The 14958-nt window shown below is 38.8% G+C and overlaps 1 protein-coding gene across 4 annotated transcripts in view; it reads left to right on the forward strand.

Moving 5' to 3' along the window:
• The window catches only part of mdga2a (MAM domain containing glycosylphosphatidylinositol anchor 2a), a 183811-nt gene that overhangs the window by 153264 nt on the left and 15589 nt on the right, over positions 1-14958 (forward strand). For all 4 annotated transcript variants that reach the window (XM_044105960.1, XM_044105959.1, XM_044105961.1 and 1 more), the window contains 3 exons: positions 603-780; positions 9898-9918; positions 13110-13265. In XM_044105960.1, the coding sequence (XP_043961895.1) occupies positions 603-780; positions 9898-9918; positions 13110-13265 (355 nt within the window). The remainder of the gene's footprint in view (positions 1-602; positions 781-9897; positions 9919-13109; positions 13266-14958) is intronic.

Here is a 14958-nt window from a genome sequence, read left to right on the forward strand (position 1 = left end):
TTGAAAACCCAGCAAAATGTGCTTTGATGCATCAAAAACGTTACATTTTTGCGGGTAGTTGGTTAAAAATCTACTAGTGGAGAATAATTAGCAGGGCGAGAAAATTTGCTCCATGGTATTGTGAGTTTTTATCTGTATTTTATGCAACATGGAAGTCGTAGGGGAAACAGTCTGAGTCAAATTAAACGTTAGATTTTGCTGGTATATTACGTATTTGTAACCGTTTTGAGCTGAAAGGAAAATCAAAATGGACTAAATTAACTACGTGGCATTGCATCAAATGTTTGGAGGGATTTTCTTGACAAAGCTCAAACATTTTAATCGTTTCGAACACATTTACAGTGACGTCTGAGTCCATTTTGTCATATTTGCAACAGCTGTTACTTATCGTTCACTCGTTAAAACAGGAGGGCTGTGATTTCTGTACAGCTTGAAAAACAATACAACAGATTTTTGCAAATCAAATATTCATGTGTTTACAACTCTCTCGACTTTAAAGCTCATTTTACATTGACAGCTTTGTGCACAAATGTGAGTGACAACATTATCAAGTGCCGTTGACATTGCACTAATCCAGTTTTCTTTCTGGTTTTTCCCTTCAGGTGGGCTTGCAGCGCTGGTGGGAGCAGGACATCCATGTGGGCGATACCATCGGCAAAGGGGAGCTCATGACACACAACCTTACCGAGCTGATAAGACCCGAATCGTACGAGGTGCGTCTCACTCCCATCACTCGTTTTGGAGACGGTGACTCCACCGTCCGGATCATCACCTACAGCGGTAAGAGTCAAGAAGTGTCTTTTAATTGTTGTCTCAAGAAGCGACATAAAAGCAGGTCGAAAAAGAGAAAAAATAAAAATTGAGTGTTGGTTCTATGTGTTGCAGTAGTGACTCTGTAACTTTGTAATTAACCCCGGCTCCAGTTTTTGCGTCCGTACCATGACACATGTTCATCAATTCATGGATGAATATCACAATTTCACTTTGGCATCAGCAGCCATTTCTGTGATCATGACGGAAATCTATTATGCACGATATGAATGAGGACGGACCAGTAAAAAGTGAACTCATTAAAGTCATTTGAATTGCATCTAACGCATTAAGTCTCGAGAGGTTGAGCCTGATTTCAGCGTGCTTTGCTCCTTTCCAGCTTGAGCCAGATGAATTCTGATCAACTGACTAATCTCTTCCTCTGACCTTTATTCCCTGAGTCAGGATTTTATCCTTGGCTTGGTTAAAGGCTGACTTGTTGTTTGTGTGCTCGAGAGATCGCCGTAACATCAGAGCATCAGATGACTCAAACATGTCATTTAGGTCATCAGACCAAACAAAACTGGTCAGAGATGATTCATGTTTCTCTGCACTCAGTTTGCCCACGGACAACTTTTTTTTTTCTTGTCTCTTTTTTTCTGCAAGAGGATTTGTTGTGTCTCCTGGAATGTTTCTCAAATAGCAAGAAGGTACTTTTATTTCAGTGCTGATCGTAACATTTCATCCGGTTTTAGACTCTAAACCAAAGGTTATGGTAACAAAATAAAGAGTTGTGCTTTACAAAGAACTGTTGTAGAAACTGTAGTGAAACTGCAAAAAGATGAGTGTTTCAGTTTGAGATTGTTGACTGTTGTTTCTCCTTGTATACGTAAGGAATGAAGAAACAAATGTGCATTGAGAAGCCCACTGCACTAAGTTTCAACAAAGTGATTCAAAACAGGAGTTTCAGGATTTGCGTAGTGGAAGCAAACCAAGGTTGTGACATTAATATCCTAAATAATATGAATATTTACCTTAAATTGAGCAATACTGCAAAAAGCCTAAGACTTTGCTGACAGTTGAAATGAACTCTGAAGGAACACATGAAGGATTCTCCTCCACAGAAACATCAGATCTGGAGTCTATGCAATATTTACATTGAAGCACAAAGAAATTACGTAGTTTTAAACTTGAATGCACACTGGAGATATTGTTTCATCATAGTAATACGCATACATCAATAAGACTTTAGTGTTCTTTAGTGTTGTATGTTCTCTAATATGACATAAAAACCACTGCCTCATCTCAGATTATTGTCCCAGACTTGGAGGACAAAAGCACAGAGACGGGAATAGGTAAGACACATAGTCAATACTGTTATATTCTGCAGCCCTCCATATAAATGCACAATTCCTAGGTGATCTTTTCTACATCTTTATCCTCTATATGTCAGTTATGATGACCGAGAAAAGTGTTTCAACTGCGCTTTGGCTGTCTCCTCTTTGTAGCTGAGCTGCAAGAATAAATAGACAACTTAAGAGTCTGAGTCAGAGTAAAAGCAGCTTAGCAGGCTGCCTCTTGGAAAACTTTTGTTTTAGCCATTCCTTAGCAGTTTACACGAAATCAAGCAGATCCATTCGATAACGCGACATGCAATGAAAGATGAGAGACGGTTCTGTCTGACCAGAAGAGAGCAATGTTGAGTTATGTCTTTTAAATCTACTTTCTTACGCAACTATGAAGTGAACAAAACTACTCTGAGGCGTCCAACATAAAACGAAATTTTTAAAAAAACCCAGTAATGCTGAATGTTAAATCCATCTTGTTAAATCCAAGCCTGCACTTTCACTGCTCTTCCACAACCACTGCGAAACAATTTTACCAAAACTTGTTTTATTTTTAAGTCATTCAGTTACAAATTCGCTGCTGTGTGCTGTATCAGTCCTGCAACATAGCTGACTTAATCAATTACATCCAGTTCTCTGACCACAGTCCATCACATCACCATGACTACCATGTTTAAATGCATGTCTTCCCTTTGTAAATACGTTTTACACCGGATTTGACTGAAAGCCAAACCTTCCAAATCGTACAACTGTATATTATCACAGAAAGCTTTGATGATCACAGATATGACTTTTAGATGTTTAACTTGCATTTGTATAGCACTTTATCAGATCAGAGGATTCCATGAAGTTACTGCCTCCTGAGCATACTTTATTGTTTGACAAATTATATTAGATGGATTTTTTTTTATTCTAGCCACCAGGCAGTAATCAGGCATCGCTGCGTCTACTGAAATCCACCCTTCAAAAAACGTGTCAAGTTCAGCTATTTTATGATTTATCAAGGGGGTCAGTTACATTTTCAAATACAACCGCTTTTGTTTCGGGACCTTGTTTTCTTATCCCTTAGCAAACGGTAAGGGATGTCTTTTAAAGACGATGGAAAAACCTTGAAAATATAACATAGACAGATTACTTTTGATAATATTTGATACAATGTCTGAAATATTGCAAGAAATGAAAACTAAGCTAGATCAATATTTTTCATAAAGCACTATGACTAAGATACTAGGGCTGAAGGAAGATTTGTCCTTTCATTCAAGGAAAATATGCTAGAAATATTAAAGATGGAGATCAAGACGACACAAAATCTCAAAATACACAAGATGCTAGTGAGACTATTGGCTCACCACAAAAATAATCAGCCAAGTAAACTGCAGGCATCAGGCCGGTTGAGCCCAGTGAACACACACTATAATACACTTTATTTTAAGGATATAAAATACCAGCTTGCAGGTACAGTTTTATTCTTGGCATGTTGACTGATATGCAACGAAAGGGTTGACAGTGCCATCCAGATACCCAGGTACTTGAGATGTGCATTTTCATAAAGTAACTGTTTTCCGTCTATCACTGCCTGCTGAGATCTTCCTGAGTGGCGCTGCTGCTGCAGTTGTGAATAATTTAGTTTCACTGCAGCTCATCACGACTGTTAGGAGAAAAGAGAATCGGAGAAGAGGGGGGGGGAGACAGAGAAACAGGCAAACTTTCCCCCAGTGGTCTGGGCTAAAGCTTGAATTGAATTCAGACGAACTGAATCGAATTGAATTCAGTCAAATATGTAAAGAACTGTGGCTAATTAAGACAGCGAGAAGCACAGGAGGATAGTCGGAGGAAGCCAAACTGGAGCTGAAGAGAAAAGGGGGAGAGACAGAACAGAAAGAAACCAAGTAAGTTTTGGTGTTCAAATCTCCAGCCTGCACAACAAGAGACTGGACTAATTATCACTCCAGGGTGCTCAGTTCTCCCGTGCTCTCTATAACGTTACTGTATCAGGCCAACGCAGGTCTGAGCCAAATTCACTCTGCACCGAGAACGGGTCCCATTAGTCACCCTGACTGACGGCTGAAATGCGGCCCGAGATCGTCTGCGCTATGGCTTCTGTTTAATCATGGTAGGAGAACAAGGACCTGAGGGGGCTCCTGTGTACAAACTGTCAGTGTTTTATTACATTCAGGGCTTTCCAATCTCCAGAAATATATTGTAGGATTTTTTTCTTTGGTATACTGTAGTTAATCATTGTGTTTGTTTTAGGGGTTCCAACCTTTTTGCTCTGTTTCTGTGAATTTACTTGGACATTTTCAGCTATTCTAGTTATTATTAAGTGTGCGCTCAGCTTTATACACATTTATCTTCATAGAAGACGTTTGGCACAAGTACCATAGTTGTGGACGAAGAGTCTAAAAAAATTACTACATAAAAAAATTAAATGTAAAAAAGCGTGATTCAGCTGGTCGAGCCATTTTTTTTTTATTATCCACGTTGGCAGTAGATTTTCTGTGACTCTGCAAGAAAACACCCGAAGCAGTTCTTGTGTCTCCAGCTGCAGGATGAAGAATGGTCGTGTCGGCCAGCTCTGGATGCCTTTTTAAAATATACTGCAGCGACAAACTCAGCATCTGTTTGGTTTTTGTCATCGCCTCCCTTCTCTGTCATGACATTCCCTGGATAATGCAGGATTTAAAGTTTAAGCTTTATGTCAGTCCTCTCGGTACAACAGCTGTTTCCTGATGCCATACCTTCATGCATGAAGGATGCTTGTCTCACTATCTCTGTGGAGGATGTTTGATATCTGTGCTGACTTGGACTCTCTTCTTACTTGGACAAAATCGAATACATTACCTCACAAAAAAACTGTTATTTTTTTGTGTGTGTTTAATCTAATTTTTACCTGAACCGCTGTTTAAATCTGAAAAATGAAACACATTCTTTAATTATTTATAATTTTAAAATGTTCATGTGGAGGTCTTGTAATAGTAAATTGGCTGAAATGAAGTGAAAACATCAAATTCTCTTAATAATAATCCTAAAAATTGGCTAAAATGCTATGCAGTCTCTTCAAACAGCATTCATACCTTCACATTTTGATTGAATGACATTTTTCTTCTTTTTTTTAATTACCAAAAAAATCTAAAACGTGTATTATGCGTTGTGAATGAATTTCAGCTCTATTTGTTTTGGTGCAAAATTCATTTCTCAAACACTTATTTAACGCTCTCTAATAGGTGCAGCACAGAACTCCTTCTAAAGCTTCTACAAGGAAAAGAAACACCACAGTCGCTATTTTTTTATTTTCATAAAATAAAGAAATGCACCCACAAATTCTCTAACAGGTCCCACGATGACAGGATCAGTGGATCCTTTAGATGAATCTATTAAATATAAGAAATTCAGTCAGCAGCAAGATAACAGAAAGAAAGACTGGAAGACGGACTCGAGGCGCCAACTCCCTGGAGTTTTTGTTTGCCTGGCTGCTGCTCAAAATCACAGAAAATACGAGAGTCATAGCCGTTTTACAAATCAGTTTTGCAGCAGTAATATTAGGTATAACTTGTAAATTAGCACATGTTCACTCTGTACTTCTTGAATGCTGACTGCTGGAAATAGGCACCAGTCCCACACACAACCCTGAAGAGAATTAAGTAGGTGTAAAAAAAAAATAGATCGATGTAAATTAGTGAGCTCTTGAGGTTTCCGATGGGTAAATTTCCTTGCTTATCAACATATGACGACACCTGCTGCCTCTAGGATTCTTTATGGTAATCTAAGCTCCCCAGCTGTGCCAGACTGCAAGCGAGTTACTTGTTAAGACCCCGTTTCAGGGGCTCTTATGGATTTTCTTATACTCATTTGGGCTCCTCTGCTTGACATTCTTTAGAAATCAGCTCCTGAAAAGCAGACGGCAGCATCTGTTTGGATTTTAGCCATGTACCCTTGATGCTTCAAAAAAAAAAAAAAAAAGAAAAGTCATGAAATATATATGATTTGATTTCGACTGTTTGTGTTTTTGATATCTTTATTTAGCGAAGCTGATCAATATGAGGGTCTATTGGAAAACTCAGAGGCTTTCATTATTGCAACTTTGCAATCTGATGAAAAACAAGAATAACTTTCACAATTGAGTTTTCTACATGTTAGAGTCTGAGTGCACAGTTCAGACTTTAGCTAAAGGGTTTGATGTGACCTGAAAAACATCACTCTGTTATACTCACCCACTCTGCTGCTTAGCTGATGTTCAAACTGTGCATCACAGAGAATCTTTCATAGCCTACATTACACGAGGTCAGAGAAGTGACGGAAGAGTCCGAGCGGTATTTCTCTGTAAGGGCATGAAGCTGCGCTTACGGAAATGTCTGCCGCTTTGCTATACAACCGAGGTACCAGCGGGCCGGGATTCCTGCCAAGATGAAGTCAGCGCTCGTATCTGAAACTGCCTCGATGGACCGGTGTCCTTTGGCGGTCACTGAGCTCACTTTGTGTTTCAATCAAAATTAGGCACTTTGGATGGAAGTCAATCATGCTTCAGACAACAGTCTGTCTTGTCCTCTCCGCTGGAAAAGAACACGTCACGAGTCAGCAATGCACCCAATACAAGTGGATGTTTTATAGCACCGCTGCACGTTACAAAACTTTCACCAGGATTAATAGATTGTCTCTACGATACGCAGAAAATGTGAAGATTTCAAATGCTGTGTTGAATATTTTCTAGCTCTTATTGTGTTCTCAAAGGATACAACAAAGTTTTTTAGTTAGTGTTTTACTCCCTGACCTCAGTATTCCTTTTTGTGTTACATGTCACAGTAACAAACATCTGAGGTAAATCCTGTCGCACTGACGAGATTTCTCTTCATGACACAAACTAATTTTCTTTTTTGTGTGCAATAGCCTGTCTTAATGAGGGATTTTTGGTGTTGGCTTTGTATCTTGAGTCTTTTTTTGTTTTGTTTGGTGATTGATTGTTTTGTTTTTCCTTTCTGATGGTTTTTTTTTTTTGTTCTTGTTGTTATTTTTATTTTTTTGACATCCCTCCAGCTCATGGCTCAGCGTCCTGTTTGTCCCACTCTTTATTTCATCAGTAAATCAACCCACCTGTTCTCCATCTCTAATTGCCCACTATAGGGTTTACCATACTGGGTTCCTGCAGCTCATTGCCAGATCCCCTGTATATTTTCTCCCTCCTTGCAGACAGCAGGTTTCGTCCTTTTCTAGTTTTGCTTTGGGAGTTTAGGACTTTGTTCATTCAGACACATTTATTACCGAGTCGGACATATTCTGGACTTCACTGAAAACAGCAAGTAAATCTTCACAAATGTAATGTTAAGTAACCGAAAGGTTTAAGACCTACATTTGTTGTTTGGCTTCTTAATTATCTATTTGTTGTTTCTTGGCATACCATATGAATATGCTGGCCACTTATGTGCTCCAAAAAGGATACACAGATTATTGTTTGATGGATTTTATGAAATCAAAGTAGGCAGGTTGCACTGATAGAATGTGAAGATGTGTTTTTTGGACTTTTAATCATGGTATCGCTTTAGTTCAGGCCATATTTAAAATGTCCTTGTGATAAAAGGTCTTTCTTCCCATTATAAAGATTTTGAATGCTTTCCTGCATGCGTTGCTATGGTTACACCCATTGTCTAACAAGATAACACATGGGTTCTTTTTGTAAGGGGATTTCAAGCACCTTGTTGAAAGCAGAAATTGTTAATGAGTCTAAAATTCAAACTCTTTGGCTGCAGATGTTTATATTAGCATTATTATGAATTTATACAATTGCTATTAAATATATGGGCTAATTTTAGTACATCAACAGTTTGAAATTTGCTCTCTTATACGACTACCAACTTAATTCTTTAATAACAAAAACATGCATTTCTGAGGACGCCTATAAATTTGATCGTATTAATGAACCAAACAAAAGTTTTGTATTGTTTGGCTCAAAGATTTATAATGATTCATGCAGTCTGAAGTAGCTCTTCGGTGTAAAAGTATTACATTTTTATTTTTAATTCATATTCCAAATTGTTGGGGGGGTTTTTTGTTGTTTTTTTTTTTACAATAGAAGTTAAATTATCTGTGCGTATGTGGTTTGGAGAGAGCGCTTGCATATGCGACGGTAGCTAAAAAGCCTCGGGGCCAGCTCACTGCTCAGTTTGAGTTCCTCAGTGGGGGGAAGACGCTGCTTGAGCAGACACATTAATCTGGACTCGGGCACAGAGCATCAGCCAAGAGAAGCTGCAGGTAAGAAATATGACAACAAAACATACTTTCTTAACCGCAGTGTCGGAAAGAGGAAGGAGGGTGGGGAGAGAGGGGGGGAGTGCAGGAAGGATTTGGGAAGAGACGGGGGAAGATGCGGGGAAAAAGGAGGTTGAGGGAGGAGGGAGGGGAAGAAGCGAGAGAGAGGCAGAGATTTGTCGGAAAACTCTGCATCCTTTCTGCAAGCCCGAGGCTGTAAGTTATCTCTTAAAACATTTTCTCCACCACAGCTCGGATGATTTCCTGCCCTTCTGTAATTTGTGTGCCTCTCTACAGCCCAGTGGGTTCAATAAAAAAAAAAAAAAAAAAAAAAACTGTAATTGTTGGTATGCAGGTGTGTTTAACATCATATATTATTATGATGAGAAAGCAGAGTAAAAGTGGATGTTCTCATGCTGTGTAAGGTTTTTTTCTTTTCTCTACAAGTAACATACATTTCCATTAGCAGCATAATAAACCGAAATGACGACTCAAGTTACTGCTTTAAAAGACATTCCAGCATTTCAATACTTCTTCACACTTCAGTGCATGTTTTCCTTTGTATGAGTGATTTGTTATTGCTTCCTTTAATTGGCTGGATTAAAATCAATTCCTCCCTTGCACAGAAAGGTTTCATAAATCACACAGCAACATGGTTTTTGTAGCAAAGCTGATGTATCTCATCTATTCAGCCTGTCGGCAATCGATCATGAAAATGCTCATGAATCTTCTAGACAGGTTAAATGGTATTTAATCTGCAAAAAGTGAAGTGGCAGCTAACTGGCTTGTGCTCTGTATGATGCCCTTGACCTTTATGTGTTTGCTTCGGCGGCAGCCTTTTAAATTATCAATGAGGAACGCGCTGAACTGTGCTTCAGGTGAACAAAATGCAAACAGAATCTCATCGAGACCCAGGTACATTTAATCTACAAGTTTCTAAAATGACGCTTTTGTAAACACAGACAAGATGTTCCATGGAGGTGATTAGCCGACACGGCTGCGATTATTAGTCATTTTTTAAATTTATTGGCTCCTAAATGGACGTGTAAAATAGGCTTAGCTTTCTAAATGGAAGTCACCTTGGACGAGAACATCAGCAGCGCCCGTAAATGGCAGTAATGATAACCGGCTGCGTTATAAGCTTATTAATTTGAACAGGCCGTCTTCCTAATCCTTTCTTTTACATTAGATAACAGTCAGGGAATGATTACTGCCACCTTTTCTTTCCGAAATCTCAGATATCTGGTTTTTTTCCGGTCTACTCTGTAATCACCGTGTTAAGTTGAAGCGGATTGCTGCAGCCCTTTTTTTTATTGTTCATCTGTTGTAATATTATACTTTCAGTCATTCATGGGCTGAGTTTTACATACCATCAGTGCTCCAGCTATATATGTATATATACCTGTGCATCATTCTGCACTCGATTCTACAGCGAATCACACAAAGTATTTCAAAACTGGGTGCTTCTACTTTCTGCATGTCCGTATTTTTCTTTTAAAAATGATTCATGTGCTGACAGACTGCTGTGCTAACTCGTGTCTCTGGTGATTCTCTTCCACAGCTCCCATCAACCCTCACCTGAGTAAGTAACATTTTCTCTGTATGTTTTGCAAAAGAGTGCGTAAAAGGATTGGCATGACTGGATTCTACAGGTGTAACGATTCTAATATATCAAACAAGACAAGATGTTAATATTTGGGAAAAAACTAAGAATCAATTTTTATTATCACATTCCACTTTGTAATATATCCAAGTTTAGGTTTCACCAGTCAATATATTGTGAGGTTTCTTATTTTTTATACCACATCACCTAATGGAGTCTTTTAAGATGTGACATGTGTAAAAAGCTGTTTGATATTTCATTTGCTCTCTCTGGTTTCTAGCATTTAAATATGACTTTATATATCTTTGTGTGCTGTGTAACGATTTAGCAGTCGTGCAGCATACACTTTCATTTTTGTCAATAAAAAAGGAAAATATGCTGAATGTACCCTCTTGATAATTTCCTGTTTTTGTAGGTATGCATTTTAAACTAAGAAATACATTTCGAATGCAAATCGAACAGTTATATCTGTAAAAAACATATTGATGCACATCCACATTCTGGTGGTTGTTGTCATGGTAAAGTATTTAATCTAGAGTAACATTTGGGTAAAATCCACCTTCATGATTGTCTCAATCTAAAATAATCCTAATGCCAAATTTGATCTAATAGAGGAACTGATCAAATATAGTCAAACCTCTGAAATATTCATTACTGCTAGCTACCAAGGAAATGCTACCTTCAGCATCGTCAGCAACTAGCAGTCCGTCAGTAGTGGCATTTTCATATCGATTGAAATATAGTAGCCTGTTATTTTTTTTACAATTTGTGCATGCTCACTGTGTTTGCAAATCATATTTCATCTGTCAGTCATTCACAGTTTGTTTATTCTGCTGAGTTTCCAAAGTCGAGCCAGCCAAACTGATTAAGAGAGATTGAGACTCTTTGGATGGTTTTGTAAAAGAGTGCTTTCAGACAACTTGATGAGAAATCTATTGGTTGAGGCTGTCGGCACGTCTCAAGGTCTGGCTCCTTTTTTTTTTTACTTCAAAAGTTGTGTCTATGGCGCTTCAGTCATAGATAGAACTGGGTGTCGAGCTTAAAGCTCTTCATATCAGGGCCCCTAATATTAACTCACATTTACTTCATCAGACAGTCACAAGTTGACAGCGACTAGATAACGCTTCCCAATGAAGATGTCCCTCTCACAACTCCTAATTGTAATATCATTGCACCTTTCTTGGATCCAATGGAGAACTACTAGTTTAACATAAAATGATGCACTAATTGCAAAACTTTCCAAGAAAAAAAATCAATTATTTGTATCGTCAGGTTTCTTAAATTCTATTTAAATTTATTCTTTTTTTTCTTTGGTTTTAGTTTAACTAGTAGATTCAGGTTGTGTGAAAGGTTGATTTATCTGAAAATGTAGTTCAATATAGTTTCATATCCAGATAATGGAATTTTCCACAAAACAGTGTTGGATGGTGTGAATAATCTGGGAGGGAAATTTAAAATTTTGGATAAAATGTTTGTATGTTGCTTCCATTTTGTGCATATTCCCTATTCTGTGTGTTTTGATCGTAATGTTTAGTCTCATTTGTTGCACATTTTTACACAAAAACTTTACAAATTCACTTTATTTGTCGCCAGAGAATCCTAATCATTGTTTATTGTATTGTGGTAAGCTGCTGTGCGTTGCTGCTGTTATATATTTATATGCAGCTGATTTATATTTTGGTGGGTGTTCACGCAAACATCGCCAGCACAGAAACAAACATCCTAATCACCGGCATCATTATCCAAATCCCCGTAGGAGACTATCTTACCTGAACGCCTCCATTTACGACCCTCAATCCTCTACCTATTCTCTGAATCTTCAACTCCCTCTCGGGCGCGGGAGGCAGAAACATTTAGTTTAGCTCAGAGCGGATGGGGGCGGTAATGTCTCGCACCAGGCCTACATTTAAATCTGTGTGCCTGTGAGGAAAAAAAGTCAAGAGGGCCTGCAAACGCAGCTCCATCCTCTCCGTCTCTCGCCTGGCGCTCTCCCGGCATCCATGCCCTCTTCTCTTCTCTTCTTCTGTCGATCCACCCACCAAGTACCTCTGTCGACGTTAGATCCATTACCTGAGTAAAAGCTGCAGATCCTGCTCCTCGCAAGGTCACCGCTCCATGCTGCTGCTGGCCACGTTTTAATAAATCAATGAATATTTATCAGCTCACATGGCTACATCCTGCATCTAAATGCTCCCGGTTTACTGTCTCTTTGAGGACGTTGCTCGGCGCTGCCACGTCCTCTGATTATTATGTGTTTAGCTTTGTTTGTTTTTGCGGATTAAATGGAGGTTTCGACACCGCCGATCCCACTGCTCTGCCCTCATTAAACCAAAACTCTGCCTTTTTTTTTTTTTTTCTTCGTTAGTTTTTGCGTGGGATTTCTGACTATTCATTAGCATATCCACTGTTAGACGTTCCCGTCAAAGTGACCCTTCATAACCTCATATAAGAGCTACAATTACCCTTTCGTTCCATTTCATTCTCTCAACACACTCCACTTTCAAAAAAAATAAATAAATTTCTGTCAAAGGGGCACGGAGAGGTGCAGAAGGAAAAGCAGAGCAGGGGGCTCAGTGGCTCCACCTGCAGAGCACCTTGAGGATGAGGTGTGACTGAGATGAGTGTGTACAAAATGAAGCCTTACTCAGCCTCCAAGGACAGCCGTCTCATATTTTTACCCAGTAATGTTAAAAGAACTGGTTTTAGCTCATGTCAAACCCCTGGCAAAATCCGTAAAAAATAATGTTTTCAAATGAGACTCGTGCGTAGTTGAATATTTTTCTTTGAGGCCTCAGTAATGGCATGCCTGTTCACACCCACACACACACACATGCATTTCCGTAAGTTTCTCAGTACCACATCTGCATCAGCTCGCTACACCGCCTGCCACCGTCAGGGAAAAGGTTGAAAACATTGAACGGCGCGTTCTCTACAGTCAAACAGAGGTCACGTCTTAATTTAGAAACCCTTTGCGCCACATTTCATGATGTAATTAGGACATGGATTGTTGTCTTTACTCCTGAGACAGAGACACTACAGGAAGGCCCATAAATATACAGCAGGCGTCTTGCAGCTCACATGCATCACTGTAGCTTCCAGGCAGTCTGTGTCGTCCTCCGCTCTCTTTGCGATGACGCGAACGCCCGGGTGTGCTCTCTGCCAATCTCCAGGGGAGTTCCACTGCAGCTTTGAGGAAGAGCCGATCTGCATGTTTACCCAGGACAAGAACGATGATTTTGATTGGACGAGGCACAGCGCCGCCACCCGGGACACAAAGTACACACCCAACACCGGCCCCAGCGCGGACCACACTGGATCTAAGCAGGGTGAGTGGATCAAGTTTTGCCCTTTCGCTAAGCTTCTCGCCAAAAAGTGAGTTTACACTTGATGAAAGGAGGGATGTTTCCAAACTTATCTGTTTTTATTAGTGTAATTCTTCACACATTGCAGTGTTTTCTATAAAATCTGTGAAACGTGACCTTATTTACAATAATCTCTGTCAACAGGAATATTAAAGAAATCGTTCAGTTTTACTGCTGTTTGCTTTTCTTCATAATTGTTTAATCTAATTTAGACTGTGCATACGCGTCAATGGGAAGCCATAAAAATGCAGCACCGATTTTGTTTGAGTGCTGATTTCATTTTTGACTACAGCATCCTCCATGCACGTTTAACCGCTTGCTGAGATAAAACCACAGAACTGCCTTCAAGGTCATAAATGATGACACATTTCAGATAGATATGCACATATTACAGTTGGGTTTTTTTTTTTGGTGGGGTACAAAAATGTATAAAGTGCTTCTGCTCATGACCACTCATCATCACTTCACAACAAGATCGCCGCTCCGACACAGACAGAGCCTCAGAATACATGAGTAAGTCTGAAACGAAGTGATGAGATCATAACCAGCACCTCTCTGAAAAGTTCAGACTTTTTATTTCTAGAAATCCAAAACGGTTGCAAAACCCAAGCTTTCATCTCTTTCTGTGCTGTTTTTAAGCAATGCTGATCTTCTGAAGAAAATAAAAGACAATCACTTCATACTAGTGTTTTCTGGGACCTTAAAAGTAGATAATTGTAAGTTCAAAACTTTTTGATTTTTTTTTTTCTCGTTCTAAATCTTTGAGTGAATTTTGGCTATCATTTGCTTTTGCTGTACCTTTTCAAATTTCTGTCTGTCAACATAAACCTAGGCAGAGAGATTTTGGAGTCAGTGAAATGATTCTTGCCTATTGTGATTGAAAAAAGAGATGAATTGAATTTCCTTCGGTCCTGCTCCGTGCCACAAAGATTAATATTTTTTGGCATGAAATGTGTGAAGCAATACCTGAACAAAAGCAAAAGACAAAGCAATAAAAAACTTATACTCCTGACTCAGTTACACTTTTATTATTGTTCAGTTTCACAATTGTTTTGAGAAGCTGATGCAAGGACACCCAAACGTTTCGCCCTGGGAAAGTTTAAAAGACAGTTATGCAAAATACTATTGAAATATTTGTCAACATATAAAACATTTGACTTATTCTGCAAGGAAACGGTTCTGCATTTTAGCATAATGTCACTTTCTATGACTATAGATTTTAAATATGACAAAATAAAGATCTTTCAAGTAAAGTGAGAATCTTTGTTTGGCAAAAATGTCTATAACTAAAATAGTTACTCACTTAAAATTGTTCAAGCAAGGTTTATAATCAAAGCAATAATTTAAAATAAATAAATAAACTATTGCATGACTAACACGGCTGGACAAGGACTCATGTTGTTTTACAACCACGCACACTGATGAGAATGAAGGTAAAAAGTCTCTTAACACTCAGTGTATGAGAACTGCAGCAGCACAGGGCACCTTGGCGTCTCAAAATCCCAATAACAACACAGGTAAGGCTTTTGTAAACATCTTTACTTGTGGAGGGCTAATTCATTATGCTGAACAACCATCAAAACAAGCACTCTAAGTACCAGAAATATCTCCAGTACAAACAAAAGAAGAACTATTTTAGTGATCTTTTTGGACATCC

This window comes from Gambusia affinis, linkage group LG22 (genome assembly GCF_019740435.1).
Source record: "Gambusia affinis linkage group LG22, SWU_Gaff_1.0, whole genome shotgun sequence".
NCBI lineage: Eukaryota > Metazoa > Chordata > Actinopteri > Cyprinodontiformes > Poeciliidae > Gambusia > Gambusia affinis.